Genomic DNA, 20,107 nt, shown 5'->3' on the forward strand with positions numbered 1-20,107 from the left:
GATAGGGAAAAATACATTTTGCCCATTGTAAAAATTTTTGACAATCTTTTCTTTGAAAAGCTCTTGCTCCCCCAAGCTTTAGATCAGGTACTTTGTTAAGCATTTGTGTCACAGGTATGTCTTTCATCCTCCCCATGAAAATGCACCCAAATGTGGACAAGTGATAAGCCTCTGAAAAATTGCATTTTGCACATGCTCAGTACAGGCTTCTTAGATTTTAGCAGCTAAATTCTCTGAAGATTCCATCTGAATGGGGTGTGCTCCAGCTAGGGGCTGAGTGGGATTTTCCTTACAATTGCAGCTCTGGGTTGCTGCAGACTATGCCAAGTCTGGACACTAAAAAAAAAAGAGCCAGGAGCTTGTCTTTCCTGTTCTCTCAATCAGCACCAGGTTTACAATGGTGCCAGTGGCACTGGGCCCATGCTCAAAAGGGTCCCCACCCACCCTGATACTCCTGCGCTGCACCCCAAGCTGCTGGTTCCTCTCTACCCCCTGGTCCATCCCCCTCCACTGCTCGCTTCTCTCCAGGGCGTCTCTCCACCCCCCGGCCCCACTCACCGGCTCTTGCCTGCCAGCTCCTCTCTGTCCCTGGTCCCTGCCCCTCACCAACTGTTCACTCCTCTGGGCCAGCAGCCGGCCAGCTCAGGGCTCCTCTCACTGCCTGCCAGTGACACAGGCAGAGAGGAGGCCTCAGCCTCTTCCGCTCTGAGCCTCCGGGCCAGTGACAATCTGCTTCAGGCTCCCCAGGGGCGGGGCCCGCCTCTGCCTGCCACTCTGCAGAAGCGACAGGCTGGGGAAGTCAGCGGCTCCTCCTGCCCCTTCAAGGGGATGCCTCATCTCCAATGTGGGTACCACCAGCGCCAGGCAGGCAGGGCTGGGTGCGGCCCAGGGAAATGGGGCCACAGCCATTCTGTGCTCCTGAGCTTCAGCAGTCCTGTCCCCTAGCATTATGCTGGGAGGAGTTGCATTTGGCAACTGCCAGTTTGTAAACAGTGCCCTTGTGCTGGGCTGGGCTGGGCGGAGCGGGGCCGCCCCTGCCATGCCATGCCCTACTGCCCCTGGCTTGCCCCTTGCTCTGGGGACCGATCTGCCTGCGCCATGCTCCTTTGCCCCCATGGGGGCCCACAAATATGTTTGGCACTGGGCCCACAAAAGGTTAATCCAGCCCTGCTCTCAATGAATCCTCCTCCCCAGCAGCATGTAGGAGGAAGCTGCCTGATATGAATGCAGAGGGGACAAGAGCTGAATCTGCAGGGGAGAGTAGACTGGGACAAGGACCTGGTGGAGGGAGAGATGGGGAATAGAAACTGGTTTGGATAGAAGGGGAGGAGGAATCTGGGACTTGGGGTGGGAGGGAGACGGACTGAGAACCAGTAGGGCAGGCAAGGAGGTAAAGAGGGAGGGGAGCGGAGACAGATCTGATGGGGTTGGCTGGGCAAAGACATGGGCAAGGAGCTAGTGTGGGACAGTACATTGAGACTGGATAAGGAGCCTGGGAAGGGAGATTGGGACTAGAAGCCAGTGTAGCTGGGGAACAAAGCCGAGGTGGAGGTGAGACAAATCTGATGGGAAGTCGGAAGGGGAGGAACTGTGACTAGCTGGGCAAGGAGACAGAGACTGGGATGAAGCCAGGGTGGAAAGAGACAAGACAGAGACCAGTTCAGGCCCCAAGGAGGCACCGTGCAGATTGTGTCACACTTGGGGGGAATAGACAGAGAAGTCTATGCTCACTAGAGCACACTACTCTGCAGACCCTGGAATGGAACCCAGGATGCCTGAGTTTCACCATTCCTCTGCTGTCAGCATATCTCTCTGAAACTCACAGGCAAAGTACCCCATCTCTCCTCTAGTGCTGGTCCACAGAGGATGACAACCTACTATTGCTGCCATTAGCTCAAGTGGCAGAGGTCTATTTGGTGGATAAAAAGGTTCCAACCCTGCTCATGACCTATGTTGGTGTCAATATGATGCCACATGATGGAGTTTGTTTTCAGCTTGCTTTATTGAAAAGCTAGGAAATTACACATGCAGTAATACAGTTAAAAGAACATTATTAAAGTTGTAAAGTCAAGCACACAAGTTAGGAGATATCAGAATTAAGGTTGCTCATGGAATCTGAAACGCTTGATTTTTCAGAGTACTTAGCATTATGCAGCAGTTAATGTTCAAAGCACAGCGCCCACTGACTTCAGTTAAAAAAAAAACCAAATTATTTGCCCTATTTGGGCAGAAATATGAAAAATCAGGGAAAATACTCAGTTCAAAACATTTTTTGAACTTGTCAGCAAATTGTGTGCGTCTTTGTAACCCCTCTCTGAATCAGGCAGAAAGATGATTTTAATCCACATCTCCTACCTCTTGAGTGAGTGCCTTGATCATTAGGCTAAAGAGTCATTCTTGGTTGCTCTCTTTGGCGCAACGAATATTTAAATATTTATACAAAGTGGAACAGCTTCCAAAGGAGAGATTAAAAGCAACCCAAGAATAGTCTATAGCCTGGTAAGTAGGATGCTCATCTGGGAAGCAGGTAATCTGAGTACAAGTCCCTACTCTCAAGTGGAGGGTCTCTCACATCCCAGCACAGTGATCTTACCACTGGGCTAAACGTTTTAAAGACACACACACCCTCTGTTGGCCCTGAACAACTAGCAGGTCAAATTCACCAATAGTTTCAGGTTGACCAAAATTGCATTTTTCGGGAAATAAACTATTTGTCTGAAAAGCGTCACCCACCTGTATTCAGCCACAGCTGTGAGTGCTCAGCACTTCTGCAAATCAGATTGTAGGGTCTCAGGTCAGATGCCTGAAAAAGAGGAACATAAACCTAATGAGCACCTGTGAAAAGTTTAGTTTAAGTGACTTGCCCAGTCCAATTCTCAAAGGCAGCATTCAACTGCCTTAACAATGAAACCATCTTTTCCCTTCCCGCAAATCTCAGCACACACCTTCCAACTTCTGCAATAAATGAGGTGGGGGTCCTTAATTCAACGCCCTCATGCATGTTCGTCATGATACAGTCTTTAATTGCCTTGATACATACTATTTTTCCACAGGCCCTCAGCTTCATTCAGAACCCACGATGGCCTACACAACCCCGATTCATCCCCAGAGCAGGTCCATTTTGTGCCCCAAGTGAGGCAGGGTTCTTCTGGCAAAACAATATGTGATCATGTAATTAAAAACTTTATCATAGAGCGTCTGCGTGAGGGGGCTGACCAAAAATAACATTAATTCTGGCATTCCCTAACTTAAGTGCTTGATGCTGCAACCTTAACGTTCTCTTATCGTAGCTGGTTGGTGTGCTTGTGTGTACAGTGCATAATAACAGAGGTGCCTGGACTAGCTCAATGAATCTAACTATTCCCAGACTAGGAAGAAATTCATGTTCAGATCCAAAATGTAAACAAAAAGAAATCAGCTCTGATCTCTGCAACTCACTTACCTCCCTCTCATAGACTGTCTACCTGCACAAAGGGTCCGTAAGCCATCCTACACTGAAGATTTCCTCCAATGGGGAGAATCCCAGGTGGTATATGGCTGGCTACAGGAGTCCTGCCAGGGTTCCCTGTCTGTTTAGGGGTGTACTAGCAGGATGTGGCTGGAGTGCTGCTGTACTCCAGCAATCCCCATGAGAGTCCTCACCAGCTGCTGTCAATCAGAGCAGCTCTAAGGACTAGAGGACCATGCATTGCCAATCCCTACTATGAGTCCTGCACTCAGCATAGCTCAGCTGGATCTGAGGATTGGGCCTATAGCTTTCCCCTCCTTCTGTTGTAACTCTGGAGTCCTAATGTTGTGTTTTTCAAATGTAAATGATGCATAAATGAGTATGGTCACAAAGAGTGGGAAAACATGCACATTAGCCACACATTAACTGCTAATGTAGAGCACAATGGGCCAGATCTTACGCTGGTGTAAGTTGGCTTTGCAATTCTGAGGTCAGTGGAGCTACATCACCTGACTCCAGCTGAGGATGTGCTCCAATGGCTATAGAAGAGAAACCTAAGTGTCAGATGAATTATGTAAGGCTTCAGATACTGTCTCACATGACCTTCTTATAAGCAAACTAGGGAAATGTTGCCTAGACAAACCTACTATAAAGTAAGTGCACAATTGGATGGAAAACCACACTCAGAGGAGTAGTTATCAATGGTTCACGGTCAAGCTGGAAGGGCATAATGAGTGGGGTCCTGCAAGGATCTGTCCTGGGTCTGATTCTGTTAAATATCTTCATCAATGATTTGGATAATGGCATAGACTCAGACTACACTTATAAAATTTGCAGACAATACCAAGCTCTAAGGGGTTGCAAGTGCTTTAGGGGATTAGAATTCAAAATAATCTAAGAACAGGTTAAACAAACACCTGCCTGGGATGGTCTTCTAGATAATACATAATCCTGCCTCAGTGCTGGGGACTAGACTAGATGACCTATTAAGAATCCAGTCCTACATTTCTATCATTCTATGTAAAATAAAAATACATAAGTGAAGGGTATTGGGATATAGCTAGCAATTTGAATGGGTGGATGCTGCTTTGTCTTTCTTCCACTCCCAAAATATCCATAGTCCTCCAGCACAGACATGAGTGAACCAAATTAATCTCTGGTGTATCTCCACTTAAATCAATGGCCAAGATTTTTTAAAATGATGACTAGTGATCTTAGGTGTCTCCATTTTTGGGTTCCCAACTGGCAATTCTGAAAAAAATCAGGCCTTTTTAAGATATCTTCGGTTGGGCACCCAAAAATACGTAGTCCCTCCTGAAGATCGTAGCCAAAAATCAAACCCAGGCATGAATTTGGCCCAAGTTGGCGACACTAGCACAGCCAATAAGAATCAGACAACGGCCTAGCATACAGCTGCTGCTATAAATAAATAGCCCAATTCTTCAACCCTTACTTAGATTGAAGCTAATGTGAGTAAGCGCTATGCAACTTGGATCTGGTTCCATAGTAATATTTATTGGGAGTAAGCTATCTATATCTAATACAATTTCATTATAAAGGACACAATAAATAAAGCTATTGGACAGATCCTCAGCTGGTATAAATAAGCCTCTCTACGTATGTCTACGCCTCAAAGACCCACAGCATGGCTGTGTCTGGCCTGGGCCAGGTGACTCGGGCTCAGGTTGCAGGGCTAAAAATTACAGTGTAGACCTTCAGGCTCAGACTAGAGCTCAGGCTCTGAAACTCCACGAAGGAGGTGGGTCTCAGAGCCCAGGCTCCAGCCCAACCTTGAACATCTACACTGCAATTTTAGCCACACAGCCCATGCCCTGCGACCCCGAGTCAATTGACTTGGGCTCTGAGACTTGGTGCTGTGGTCTTTTTAACACAGTGTAGACATACCCTCTGCTGCAGCTGAGGATCTGATCCTAGGAACATTAGTTTAGGTCTAGTACTTTCACACAGGGAGTGAAATGAAAGGAGATAGTGCAGAAACTTTATCTTCCTCTCTAGGATTAAAAGGAAATATCCAAGTCAATCCATACTCTTGGGGGCAAGGGGGCTAAAAATAAAGCTCAATCTTTTGGCACTGCCATCTTGCACTCTGTAATTATTGTATAGTCAACACACCCAGAGGTTCCAATAAGGCGCTAGTGCTGTAGGTTAAGGTATTTCGGCATTACCCAGACAATGGCTCTGATGTGCTGAGACTCCTTTTGCATCTTCCTCAAGTGCTGCAGAAAGACTTGTGCTGAATCCACTCTGAGCTGCAAAGTGAGCATATACATGTCGTGGGCGTTCCCCATGACCACTTTCTTATTCCAATTTTGTATTAAATGATACATGCATTAAATCTGGCATGCAACTGTACATTTGAATCAGTGGGAGGATAGAACACCAGCCACAGCAGTGAGCTATACAGAGGATCTACTGCAATGCCAACATATTATGTGCACAGATCTACAAGAACGATGGCTTGATTCTCCACCAGCTTACACCTGGCATAGTCATCTGGGCATAAATTGGTAAAAGACTACGACTGGAATAAATGAAAATTCTGATTTGGTTGTTTTATACCCACTTGGTACAGGAATAAATGACTGCATGAGGTGCCAGGCAGTAGAGAATCAAGCCCAGTGGATCCGATTCTTTGCTCACTTACACTAGTGTAATACAGAAGCAACCAGTGAAGTCTATGTAGTTATGCTGGTGTAAGCAAAACGAGAATCACACCCACAGCCTTATCCTACCGATTTTTGTAGACAGTACTTGTTACACTTGGAAATAGGCAGGATCAGAATATACCTGTGCAACACATCACTAGCCCATTGTAGCATTTGTTAGAGAGCTAAAGATACTGCCTGCTAAACAAGTACTTGCCATGAAAGGGGAATTCAATATGAAATATTATAATAGACTAAAATATCCATGCTCTTAGCTACATACTGAAATTCCTTTTTCTTTCAGCTTAGCGTGGAGTTCAATGGAGTTTGGAATGGAGGCAGAGTACATTAGCTCTAGATCAGGGTCATCTAACAGCAAAGTTCACTGTGAACTTTTATTCATTTTAACAAAGGGGAGAAATAATTTAGTCCACATTCATCTACCCATCTCCTTCACCTGCTGACAGAGTTTTGCATTCTATCTTTTTTTTCAACCTGCAAGATAATCTCCTTTTTTGTTTAATGATTTTTTTTTGTTCTGCTGAGAGAGACGCAATATTCCAAATATTCAGGTAGTACAAAGGAAAGCTGATCTTGCACTAATTTTTTAATCCTTTATGCTCTGCTTTTTAATTGCAGTTACTGAAATAAAGACTTGAGGATGAGAGAAGACCTGAACTTTAAAGGAAGGGACCTGCATGAACAAGACACAGTTTCTTCTTCCTTTTCCCAGTTCAGACGGAAGGAAGTTGCTTGTTTGATGGGGGGGGGGGGATCAAATTCAGAGATGAGTCTAAATTAGTGTAATTTATATGCTGAGGAGGACAGAAGAAGATATGAATGATGAGTTTAGGTTCCTTTCAGACTCACCTAAGGCTAAATCACCAGCCATCACAGGTCTCCATTATGTTGCTGTGGTGTCACAAAACAGCCACAAAAGTGTCCTAAATGGGCATCAGTAGGTTCCACAGCACGGAAAAACACCCTCCCACCACCACAGCACAGGGGAGCGTCAGGGGCATGGGGAAAAGGCATGGCCACAGCACTGCTTCACTCTGGCAAAAGTTGCCAAGTGTTGCGAAGGAGAGCAGCCCTGAGGATATTCTAACATGCATTGAGGACTACACACATCTGCCCAGGATCACAGAGGGGTAAAGACCCCTTTACCTGCCCCCTACCCCACAGATTGCATAGGTCTTGTGCCAAACACAGCTGGGTTAACATCTAGCAGTTAGCAGGAAGAAAGGAGTTTGTCAATGATTTTTTAAGACAAGTTTCATTTTTTTTATTCTGCTGTATTTGTAGCTCATTAGATACACTATGATTAAAAAAATGCACTGGCCAGAACAAGTTTTGTTTTTTGACTATATTCTCTGCCAGTACTCTAGGCAGCATATATATTCTTCGAAGCTTTTCATTATGTACCAAAACACAGGTGTTATAGCCTTATGGTCAAAGCACAAACTGGGACTTGGGAGATCTACATTCACTTCTTATCTCTGCCACAGACTCCCTGTGTGACCCTTGGCAAGTCTCTTAATCTGTCTGCCTCAGACAAAGGAGTGCTGTAAAGAGGATGGTGATCAATTGTTATCCATGCCCAGTGAAAGTAGGAAAAGAAGTAATGGGGTTAATTTTGCAGCAAGGGAGATTTAACTTAGATATTGGGGGAAACTTCCTAACTATAAGGATAGAAAAGTACTAGAATAGGATACCAAAGGAAAGTGTGGGATCCTCGTCATCGGAGGTTTTTAAGAGCAGGTTGGACAAACACCTGTCAGGTATGGTCTAGGTTTACTCAGTCCTGGCTCAGTGCAGGGGGCTGGACTAAATGACTACTCAGGGTCCCTTCCAGTCCCACATTTCTATGATTCTGTGAAGGGGTGGGAAATAAATAGGATCCTCTTTTTACAGATTGGGACTAGTTTTGTCCCTTTAAATTGTAAGCTCTGGGATAGTGACAATCTTGCATTATGAATGTACAGTGCCTGACAATGGTCCCCAATTTTGGTAGCAGCCTCTGAGTGCCACTATAACAGAGTGGGGGTCAACCTCTCCCTGTGAACACTAAACTTCCACTGTTCTGTCCAGGCTTGGTTTAAGTAACTAGTGGAAGTTTCAGTTTCTCCTACTTCCCTTGGGAAGTCTGATTATTTTAATAAGATGTTATTTAGCCACAGCAGGAGAAAAGCTGATTCAGGAGGGAACAAAGCAGAGATCTATGTCCTAAAAAACACTAATGAAAATGGTTTGATAGAAAACCAAACTTCTCCTTGCAGGACATCCTTTGAGCTTGGTGACCTGTTTGTGTTGGAAATGAAGCAGCAGCAGCATTGATACCAACATCACAGCACCTCTCTAGACCTGCCCCCAGTACGGAGTAGTCCCTGGAGGTGTTCCCTTCAGCTGTCCCAATGCAGCACTGCAATTAGTCCCCAATTCAGAAAGGTACTTAAGCACATGCTAACTTTAAGCATGCAAGCAGCACCATTAATCAAGGGGCCTCCTCACATGCTTAAAATTGGGTATGTGCTTAAATACCTTCCGAACTGGGGCTTTAGAAGCCAAATTCCCTCTGTTCCATTGGGAAAAAGGTACTATCCCTGCTGTGATGTCAGCATAACTCAGTGCTTTTGGACACAGTCTTATCTTTCACAGCGAGTTTCTTTGGGGACAAATCCTGGGAGTACCCGAGCAACGGCAGAGAGGTAGCAGCTTCCACTGAAGTCATGGGGAAGTCAAGAACTCTCATCGCTTCCTGCTATCAGCTCCTTGCTGAGCAGCTGGACCATCACTCTATAAACCAGTCAGAGGGCTGGGGCATTGAATTGCTTTTAAAAAAAAAAAAAAGACATCCTGCCAATCAGATTCTTAATAAAAGAGGAATAATACTTTTGATAAATGGGTAAGCACAGCAGGTTTGTTATTATGGGCTCTGCCACCAGAATGATTTATTTCCTGGGCCAAAGGTTAACAGTCTAATTAGAACCCTCATGCAAAAGGCTTGGTAACTATTAAACTCTATGGGCTAGATTCACAGGTATAGGCCAGTTGTTTTACATTGGCTTGGTGGCTTAACCAGTCAGTTATGTGGGGTTTACAACTCCTTTGTAGCAATGCATAAAAGTCAGTGTGTTGGTGAATCTAACCCTATATTTCTTTATGAAAAATATTCATCTTCCTAATGGGTAGAATGTAATCTGCCAGAACCATCTCTCTCCTCTGAGGGACTTCTAGTACAAGCCAGCATCTTTTGAAAATGGATTCCAATTCGGTTTTGCAATGGATAATCACTTCAGCCTTGCTCCCTTTTTAAGTTAGTAGGAACATAGCCATTGACTTCAGCAGGAACAGTAACTAGTCATATGTTTGCTGGCTTGCAATCAAACTTGAAACATTTTTCTTCAACTGTGCCAACCAAATGTATTTAAGCCCTAGAAATACATTCTGTTAGCACAGTTGAAGAAAAATGTTTCAAGTTTCAATATTTCTGCTTATTGATTTGATTGTAATGGAGATTCATTCTGTGCCTACAGTATGTCTACTGTACGTAGCTGTATCTTCGATATAACTTTCCCTGCCACCTCCTTGGGTCATTCTTCTGAATTCAATCTTAAAGCTTTTGGTACAGCAAATACATTTTTTATAAATATGAAGCAAAAGCTCTCTAGGAAAGGACATAGTTTCCTTCCACCTGACAGATTTTTGTTCAGTAGTTTTTATGAGACTGGCTAAAGAGTTCCTGGCGCACACACATATGACCTTATGGGACCACCGCGGCTCACATCTTTTGAAAATAAGAAAAATGAAGAGAACCTAATAGTCCATTTTATTACTGTAATCACATTACGGAAAATTCATTTCTGCTCTTACTATATATCTGTCTTTCTTTTGCATGAACAATAAGGGGCAGCGCTGTGTGTCAGAGGGTAATAAATACCGATAAAACCCTTAGTCTCAAATTAGCTAATGCTTTTTAACATTTTTATTAAATAAGCGTGAGGTGAATGGTGAAGGGATGGGATATGAATTCTAGTGCAAATAAGCCTGGTTATAAAAACTGTGTTTCAGAGCTGCTGGCTCTGCTCTGCAGCAGATTGTTCCTTGGTTTCCACATGCAGCGCAGTATTCCCCCCCATGACTATTTGTTAAGCAAACAACAACATATTCACTTGCCAAATGTCATTAAGTTTGAAGTGTTTAAGATGCAGAGATAAGTATGCATGACCATGTGTTTCTGTTTTCCCACCCAGCACAGACATTTTATAATATCAGCTATATACATAATGCTCAGACAACTGCTGCAATAAATATTCCAGCCTGCAAAACACGGAAGGGAGGATGATAGAATGGGTGGGCTAGCAGGAGACAACTTTTGGTTGTGTAGGACTCAGACAATAATTCAGGTTTTTAGAAAGTACGTTCATTATCACATACTGTTGTTTTTTCTTGGAGGACAGACAGCCAAAAATCGAGGCATTAGCTTTTTAGACATTGGTGCTCGCTCCAACTGTCACTTAAAAAGATCCCATGTGTTAAACCTTTAAATAAAGGAACATTGTCAAGCAATAAAGCTAAAAACAACAACATCAGAAACAACACTTTTGGCTCCAATCTTTCCTTCAGCTACACAAGGGCAGACCTACTAACTCTGATGGGACTCTGTAGAGATGTGGGGAGCTACCCAGGCAAATCCATTTGCAGAATCAGAGCCTTAGAACAGGATGTTTGCAGTTTCCTTGTGGTGTAGATTCAATTTCTGGGTCTGATTCCTATGCCCTAACCCAATGCCGCAATGTTTGGGTGCAAATGTTGCACGGAACATTTCAAACAAAACCAAAATCACTTTTGGTAAAACCCTTTATTTAAAAATAAATGTTTGACACTGTCCCTTTAAAAAAAAAAGAAAAGGAGACCCACAGGGAAATGAAGGGTTTGAAGTTAACTGGATGAACACCACAGGCTTTTTTCCAGGTTTCTGGATCTCCCATTAGGAAGAATAGGCCTCAGCATGCCGCACAGCTTCAGAAAAAACACTGCATGGAAACGAATCTGTCCCCCAAGATTAGAGGCACCTCTCATTTTAGCTCTGGCAAGCTGTATCTGTGCTTTAGCATTAGGCTATGTCTACACTACACAGCTTTTAGCAACGTGGCTGTGTCACCACAGCCGTGCCACTAAGTCACACAGTGTAGCTGCTGTTTGTCGGGTCTCCTGCCGACAGAAAACTTCTACCTCCAACGAGCAGTGTTTGCATTGTAGGCAAGAGAGGGCTCCTGCTGACAATGCGCTGCTCAGTCTGGCACTTCTTGCAGCAAAACTTGTCTTTCGGGGGGAGCGGTTAACACCTCTGAAAGACAAAAGTTGTGTCATTCAATGGCCAGTGTAGACATAGCCTTAGACTGGAGCTGTTCATCAGCCTGCAGTGCCATATTCCTAAGATGTAGTTGGTTCTTATTTTAAAAGTTAGCCCCAGTCCCCAACTGCAGTCAATGAGCACGCAGCTCAAAAGGGTAGAAAGTGCAACTGTGGCCTTAAGGATTCTTTTGCATTCCTCTAATCCAGGGCCAGGTTAACGACATTGGTCCACAGCCTTACTTTAGAGCAATCCACAAACTGCTCTGAATGATGCCAAAGTTATGTCAGGTGCCAACAGCCTAAAGGGGCCAGCCATTACAGTAGCTCTGGCCATCTGAGGCACAGAGCTCCAACCTGACCCCCTATAACAACTGCAGCACTGGATGTAGAAGTCGTCATAACAGCCCTATACTGAGCTGATCCTCTTAGGAAAAAAAAATAGTGGGTGCTCAGCACTCACCGGCAGCCCCACGGATCAGTTCCTCCCCTTCCCCACAGCACCTGCAGGTGGGCCCCATCATTCAGCTCCTTCCCCTCCCTCCCAGTGCCTCCCACACTCAACTGTTCAACAGCATGCAAGAGGCATTGGGGCAGAAAGAGGCAGGGCAGGAGGGAGAGCATGAGTGGGAAGGGGCGGAGCAGAGGCAGAAAGAGGCAGGGTGGAAGAGGAGGCTTGAGGGAAGGGTCTGGGGCAGAGCAGGGGTCCAGCAGCCCCTGGGAAATCACACCCTCTGCTAAAAAGGTATAGGAAAGCCTGCACCAAACTTTCTCCATATGTCCTGAGAGGGCCTGATCCAGAGTTTGTCCCCTGACTTCAATGGGCCTTGATCAGGCCAAGAGGATCCATCTTTTCTGCAGTCATATGGTCTTAGATGTACAGTAGCCAAAGTAGGAATGGCTTAAGGTAGCCAGTTGGAGGGAACAAGGGAGATACATAGACCAAAATCCTCAGTTTCCAGTGTAAGTTAAAATCTTGAACTGTTCCCCTCCCCAGTGCCTGCTAGAAAAAAGTCTAGGCCTGAAACCAATAACTCACTGGGAGATTAATTTTAATGGGAGTTGCATGGTTAAGCCCCCATTGGCTCTGAAAATCTCAACTTTTGTTCCTAGAACTACAAATCTGTTCAATCGCACAAATGAAGCAATCAAAGCAGAGAATCCTACCAAAACAAATGTAGAAACTGGAATCAAAATAAAACTATTTCTGTGCCTGAGTTGAGCCAGGGTGTATACACAGAATGAGAAACGGAACGCAGGGAAACTGAAGTCCTCTATTTGTTTTCAGGGCCATAGGCCAGACATTCTGTGGAACGCTGCACTAGTATTCCACAGAGTGTTTTTCACAGATTCCAACCATTTACAGAAACATGAATTATGAATTGGCTCCTTTCTATCAGAGTGTGTGTGTGCACGCACATCTCAGCAAATACAAAAGCATTTGCAAACCATCATCATGATCCTTTTATTACCATGAGTGGACAGTAGCTTTGCTTTCATCAGATCAGTGAAGATTCAGTTCTATTTTGTACTGTGTCTCTCAGTACTATTTCTACTAATGTCTTATACACATTTTTTTTCCACAGGATAGGAACCCCGGTACCTGTTTGAAGGACTAAGTCTATAGCCTTCAGTTCTAGAAATGACAGAATTGTGAAGTGCCAGCTAAATCACACTGAAATTAGTATGGAAAATCTGGCCCCTACTGCAAAGATTTTGGGGGCAAACTTACAAGACTTCAACATCCAGCATACGGAGCTCTTTTGAAAGTCTCCCCACTTTGATGCCTTAATGAGAACTAAACTTTTTTGAAAATTTCCCCCTACTTGTAGGTGCTGAGCTCTTTTGAAGATCTGGCCCTCAAAAGTCATTGCACCTCAGTGTATTTGGATTTTCCCTTGAATTCTCTTTCTAGTGAGCTTTGTCTGTGGAATAGAAACTTACTGGCCAGCATCCTAGGAAAATCCCGTTTTACCAGAAAACAGGGGATCTGCCTATCTTCAGATGACCCACTCCTGGGATCCTTGAACGTTTTCCCAAAACATCTTTTTTTAATTTTTAAGCAACTGATCTTTGGCCACAGGGGAGTTAGCTTTGGAAATTCTTTATGTAAAACAAAATCTTTTTCTGGGCTTGTTCCTCAGTTCTCCTGGGAACTGTTAACTCAAGGCTATAGCCTTACAGAAACTATATACAGTGCAGAAATGACACACAATTAGGATTCAGCTATTCAGATCCAGACCATGGTCACACTTTTCCTCTATGGGGAAGAAGCAGCTCTGCTTCCACGCAGACTTTGCTGGACATGGGGCTTGAACTCCAAGCTGACAGACGGGGACAGCGGTTAGACTGGGAAAGCCTGTGTTCTACCATGTAAAAGTTTCAGGTCCCTTTTAAACAGTATTTGATCATTTAGGTTGGGATTGTCAAATGGCCTGGAAACAGGGCATCGAACCCCTTAGGCCCTATGGCAAATCCTAGCCATAGCCTTATGGCCCAGCTAGCAAAGCTGTCCTTAGTAGCTGACTGGGCAGGTTTATTTTTTATCTGTTAATATTGTCACTCTGTAAATTGCCTGCACAGTCTGTTTTCATTTAATGCAGCACGGCTGGGGTCTGGAAAGCATTCACTGAACAATCAATACATTGCTCAGAGTGAAAAGGCACTCTGGGGAAGTAGGCAATGGTTTGGTGCAAGCAGCAGGTAAGGGCTTGGTAATCTTGGCAACGATGGAGACCAATATCTCTGTCACCAAACTCTACTGCTAAGTGACTGGTGTGAGGTATCATGGGCACAGAGAAGAAATGGATACTAAGCTGAAGCTATTAGGCCCAGTTACAGATCTGTAAAACAAAATCTCTTTGCATATCCCATCACTCCCGTTGACTAGTATTTGTGTCTGGTTTGGGGGCATTGGTATAGTCTCCCTCCTAGGAATGGAAGAGCCTATCTAGATTACTCAATTGCTCTGTCACCTCTGATTAAAACAGAATTAAACAGATCTTTGAAAGTACTTTAAATTTGTGACTCATCAAAGACCCCACAGGGCTACTTTAGAGTGTCAGTCTCTTGAGGGAAGCATAAACCCAAGAGGTCACAAGCACTCTGAGCAGTGAGATCAAGCAGGTTTGCTCCTGGATCTCTCTACTGCACACCCACACCTGGGGAGGTGAGCTCTTGCAGTTCCCCCACACAAGTGTACTGTCCTCTGGTTACACTTTTATAAAGAACATGCTTTTTCAACTGTTGGCTTCTCAGTTGAGCTGATTCTCAAAATTCCCCTACAGTCAAATTACACTCCCCATGTGGCAGAGAAATCACTTCAATTAAAGTATTGGATTTTCTACACACATCATCCCCCTACTGGTTAGTATTAGTTTGAAGGCATGACTGAAAGGGACAATTTTAAAACTTCTGAAGTTCCCATTGCAACTTATCAAAAAATTAGAAAAAATATCGGTGCTCCTGCCCATCCCTGCGTCTGTCAGTTTAATTATGAGCATGTTACAGAGACAGTGATGTTGTTCCCAGCTGGCTGCTTGGAGTCCAGTAGGTACAGAAGAGCAGTCTGCAACAGAGGGCCCAAGTTTACCTAAGCTACATCTTTTAGAGTTGCCAGAGGGCTTCATAATGAGGAGGTGGGCGGGGAGGCACTGGACAAGACAAAAGGTGGGAAGAAGGGAGGGTGGTATAATTCCTACTTTACAGATGGGTAACTGAGCCAGAGATTAAGTGACTTGCCAAGTTAGTCTGTTGCAGAACCAAAAATTGAACCCAGATATGAGGCCAAGTCCAGTGCCTTAATCAGAATTATTCTTCCTTGCTCTCAGCTCACATTCTTTGGTCACTGACCCATCTTCTCTGCTGATAATTGGAATCTCTTGGATAATGCCCATCCAAAAAATAAAAGAGGTATGGGTCTCATAGTATACTAAAATAAAGGGAAATGTGTCAATTTTGCTCTGTATTGACGGGAAGCACTTTGTGAGGTACTACCAAAACATGCCCTGAGAAGCCTCCACTAACTTGATAAGACACTTAAAACAAGTACAATTTCATTCTGACATGCCCCACATAACCAAAGCTGTGCATGCATACTGCAATCAAGCAAGCACATATGCACAGCTGTGTTTATAGCTGGTAACTTATCAATAAATCAGGTTCTTATTTTTAAATACCATGCTGACAGGAACAAGGTCAAGGGAATCCTCCTATTCATACTTACAAGGAAGAGTCCATTTTTAAGATGTCACCTTCAGGGTTTGTAAGGCAGCTAATATTTATTCCTCATGGAGGGCTAGGTTCTGCTGCCAGGGCAGTTAACGGGAGTCTTGCGTTTAGCTTCAGGATAGCAGGAGAGAGTGCCAAAGCAGGAATACAGGACTGACCAAGCCCTTCAGTCCAATATTCTTCCAGCAGTGACCAGTTCTCATTATACTCAACAGTGACCATTTTAATGGCCTGATTTCCCATCTCTCCCACCCTCTTCACTTGTATGCACACGAAAAGGTGCGTGCACACAGACGCAAGTGCAAACAAGATTTTAGCCCAAAGAGGTCTTCGACAAGAGACAGACCTGGGTGGATTATCATAAACCAAAACTGATACTGGCTAACATCTACCCAATATCCACCACAGATGACTTAATGGCATGTTGTGGTCAGCAAAGTATGGGCCCAATCCTGGTACTTCCTGCCAACTGCCCTCATCTCCCATTAAATGTACTAGGAGTTGAAGGCATTCAACGCTCAGGCAGTATTCAGTGTATTGAAAGATTTGGCCATGTACAGGCACTATTGATATCACCAAGGAGCACAGAGATAGTTTTGGCTGGGGATTCTGTGACGTCAATCTTTTTAACTGTAGGAGGTTTCTGCTCCTCTCTTATGGAATGAGCAATGGACCCTGGCCTCCCAGAGGCTAGTGAAAAAGATGGATGCATTTGTTGTAGCTGTCAGGCTATCAGCCATACAGCCATCGCCTGACAGCATGAGACTCTTTAGAAGGCTTATCCAAGGCAAATGTCAAAGCTAAGAAATACCATTTTGGTATAACCCGGTGTCATATCTGGGACACAATGGGGAGTGGTTAAATTAAAATGGAGGCAGCCAAAATGGAAGCAAGTGGAACTACAGCAGAATTGTAATTTTATACATCTGCTGCAATATCCCATTCTCCCTAGAAAAGCCCTCAGCCTCTCATGGACTTTAGAGATGAGAAAACCCAGGAAAATGGCATAAAAAGCCGCTAGATTTTCTGTCCATATCGAAAGATCTTGGTAGATCACGGCTTACAAACCCAGATGACAGAAAGTTTGTGGTGTAAACTGAACTGAATTTGTGTTTGGACACTACTTCCCACAGCGCCAGCCTGTGGCCCACTAATGAGTCTGCCTGGTGTGGCAAGTGCAGAAACTCTAGCCTTATTTATATGGAAGGGAGCTTGAAGTTGTGACGGACTCCTCTGCAGACATGATTACATTGCCCGCATGGGACGAACGCCGAAATACTCTTTTCTTTCAGCACTTCTATTCCAAGCTGACCCGTGTAGCAGGGCAAAACACAAACATGGATGGGATTCCATTAAGAGCAGCTTAGATGTTGCTCAACGTAGTCTTCCGAGTGTGAAGGACAGAAGGCAGTAGGGCCACAAACGGAAAAGGTTGGAGGTGCAGTGAAATGTTTCGTTGGCTACCTGGTGGCTCATGGCAACCAGGAATGCAGGTAGTACTACATAGTCCCATGATGGGTGGGTGGGCAGCCACCTCCACACATACTCCCATAAGGGGATACTAGGGCCAGAGATGGTCAGGTAGCTTTGGAAGAGGCCCTGTTGCCATATAATATGCAAATCTATTGCTGTAGTATTAGAAAACACTGCTCGATAACATTTCTAAATTAAAGAGATTATAGGGTTAATATGGACCCTGAATGTTTGCAGAACAGCTACAAACAGCTAAATAAAATATTTATCATGAACTCATGGCCTGGGAGACTTCAGGGTGGGCAGCCACTTACACAGAGCAAGAGCAGAGAAGTTTGGCAAAGAACTCTTATGACTGACAGGATTTTATAAAAAAAAAAAAAAAAAAGAAAGAAAGGAGAAAGGAGAAGAAAACAGTCACTGTAGTCATGGCTGCCTTATTTGGAGCTAAAAATAAGCAGCCAACCAGGACTCTAAAAAATTGCTTGTGCTCTGTTTACTAGCTTTCCCCCACTCCAGAAAGCTGGGCTTTTAAGTACAGTGCCAGGTTTGACGACTGATATTTTTACTGTACAAAATGTGCTGTTCTAAAACTTAAAATAGGATGTAGGGGAGGGATGTAAACTTTTTGGTGGGAGGGGATGAATCTGTCATATGCAGTTGCTAACTGCCCCTTCACTACACAGTAAGATGCCAGTAGGCAATGCAGCTTCACCTGAAGGAAAACATTTTAAGATGAAACAATACCAAGAGATGAGCTCTTGGACAGGAAGGATGGATTGTCCAGTGGTCAGGGTGCTAGTCCAGAACTCTGGTAGACTAGGGAATTTAACATAGATTATCAGACTTCCACTGTGCCATTTAGTCTGTGCCTCGGTTTCCCTATATTTAAAATGAGGATAATAGCACCACTCTGACCCGCAGGGGAGAGAAGAGGATACACACATGATAGCTTGAGGCACTCTGATACTATGATAATAGGATCCAAATACCAATGAAAGACAGGTGCCAGCACTGGTTAATTACCAAGCAGAAAAATCCAGGTAAAAAACTGTCCCAGGCAGCAACATACATTGAAATAGCTATACTTTACTTACCCAAGTGATACACCTGCTCTTGGGAATGGGATCTGAGAGTGAATAGAATCTATCCATTTCCTGCCATAGCCTTCTGTAATGTCTCCATTTTTCTGCCTTCTCCCCATTTGGAAGGAAATGACTGCCGTATTTCATCTCAGGCTTAAAGAAACCTCAGCAAAACAAGAAATGCTGAAATAGATAAAAGTATAGTTTTTCAACACTGTTTTACACCTGCAGCCCATGGAGATTTAGTACAAAGCCCCCCACCCCCGCCCATTAGAAAGCCATTTTACCTTCCGAGTGTAGAGAAGTCTGAGCTAGGATTTGATTTCCCCCCCCTCCCATAAAGTTCAAGACAAGGCGATTGAGAAAGGTGACACTTGTCATCTTAAAGTCTCTCTCTACAATACTGGCCTTGCAATTTGCAGATGAGAAGAAGTTCTCTTAGGCCTTGTCTTCACTAGGAAAAATGGTGTTTTGACCACCATGCATTGGACTGTAAGGGTGTATCAATACTAGGAAAAGGTGTTTAGCACAGGCTAAGTGACCTTGGCCTTTCAGGGCCCCAAAAGGAATCATGTCTTACTATTGTTAATCCTCCATGTAAGAGTTAGGTAGAATAAATATAGATGGGGTGTATGCTGTAAAGGTTTTAAATCAGCAGCAGTTTGGGATGACCAGCGAATCCCCCTCATGAACAAGCTGCAAATTCCAACTAGAGTCAATAAAATGTGTTGCACTCTTGCGTTCTGTATATAAAATGTGTTTTCAGGTTAGGTTGGGGAGTTTCTACACTTCTTATAGCTTTTGCAGCCCTCTTCTAAAGTCAGGTACTACAGTGACCAGAGGTCAGATCCTCAACATAGTTTGTTGACGTCAATAAAGCTATGCCAGTTTACACAAGATAAGTATCCAGCCCCATCTCTCCAACTGTACAAGGCTTGAGGGAGGGAGGGAGGAGGGAGAGATGGGGAGGGGGGGTAATCTGAAGTCTCTAAAAATATTGACACTTGCTCCCACAGAAGAACTAATTTAAGTAATTTAAACCCCAGTCACTCCGGCTCTTCCATGGCTGGGACCAAGTGCTGCATCCTCTGCTCAGAAGCCGTGAATCACCCTTTTCCAATAACAATGTTTTTAGCCCTGCTGGTTACAAAATACTGGACATTAAACTGGGTTTTAAAAAAAAATCCACATGCAGATTTTAGACTCGTCTGAAAACTTTGTTTATTACCAAGGCAAGAGCTATTTAAGGACTGCTGCTGCTGTCAGCTGCATGCTAGGTCAGCTTGTGTTCCAGTAGGGCACAGTGGCCTTCAGTGTAGGAGTGATAATGCCGGATGGGATGATGAAATTCCTGAAATAACAGAGGTTAAAATGTTTGTGTAGATTGGGTAAGTGATACCCATTGGCACTGAAGAAATCTGGTGGTAACCACAGAGGCACCATCTGACGCCCTAGATACAACCCCACAGGAAACTTCTGTCGCCTCACCCTGGCACTGCTTCTTGGCGCCAGTCCCTTGCTGTGACCACAAACCTCATTTGGGATGCTGGAAGCAGTGACCACCCACACAAGAGACCACTGCTATGGCAGCAACAGCCCACCACTAGTTTTCAGATGGGACAGAAACTCCCTCCTCCTTCACCCATTGCCAGCCTTCAACCAGAGAAAGAACAGCAGGACTCGTCTTCCACTGCCTTTCTGCTGGGTGGGCTTCAGTGTCCCTCTTCCCCAGCTTATTGCCTTTGAGCAGGTTGAAGTCCATTTATGATGCACAGAGCCTCCCCACCCCCACATCCAAGCAGAGGGCCTTGTGTTGGGGGGTGGGAAATCCCATGCTTGCTGAGGCAGGG

At 44.4% G+C, this 20,107-nt stretch overlaps 1 protein-coding gene across 4 annotated transcripts in view; it reads right to left on the bottom strand.

Annotated features, from left to right (window-relative positions):
• Positions 1-20,107, bottom strand: part of LOC311525888 (uncharacterized protein) — a 253,634-nt gene that overhangs the window by 131,204 nt on the left and 102,323 nt on the right. For all 4 annotated transcript variants that reach the window (XR_014712883.1, XR_014712884.1, XR_014712885.1 and 1 more), the window contains 3 exons: positions 18,270-18,440; positions 5,635-5,718; positions 2,734-2,803 (listed from right to left, as the gene is read on the bottom strand). Coding sequence is in view for 1 of the 4 variants with exons in the window: in XM_084638305.1 (XP_084494431.1) it covers positions 2,734-2,803; positions 5,635-5,718; positions 18,270-18,404 (289 nt within the window). In the remaining 3 variants the exon portion in view is untranslated. The remainder of the gene's footprint in view (positions 1-2,733; positions 2,804-5,634; positions 5,719-18,269; positions 18,441-20,107) is intronic.

This window comes from Lepidochelys olivacea (assembly GCF_965140295.1).
Source record: "Lepidochelys olivacea isolate rLepOli2 genome assembly, chromosome: 9".
NCBI classification, from domain to species: domain Eukaryota; kingdom Metazoa; phylum Chordata; order Testudines; family Cheloniidae; genus Lepidochelys; species Lepidochelys olivacea.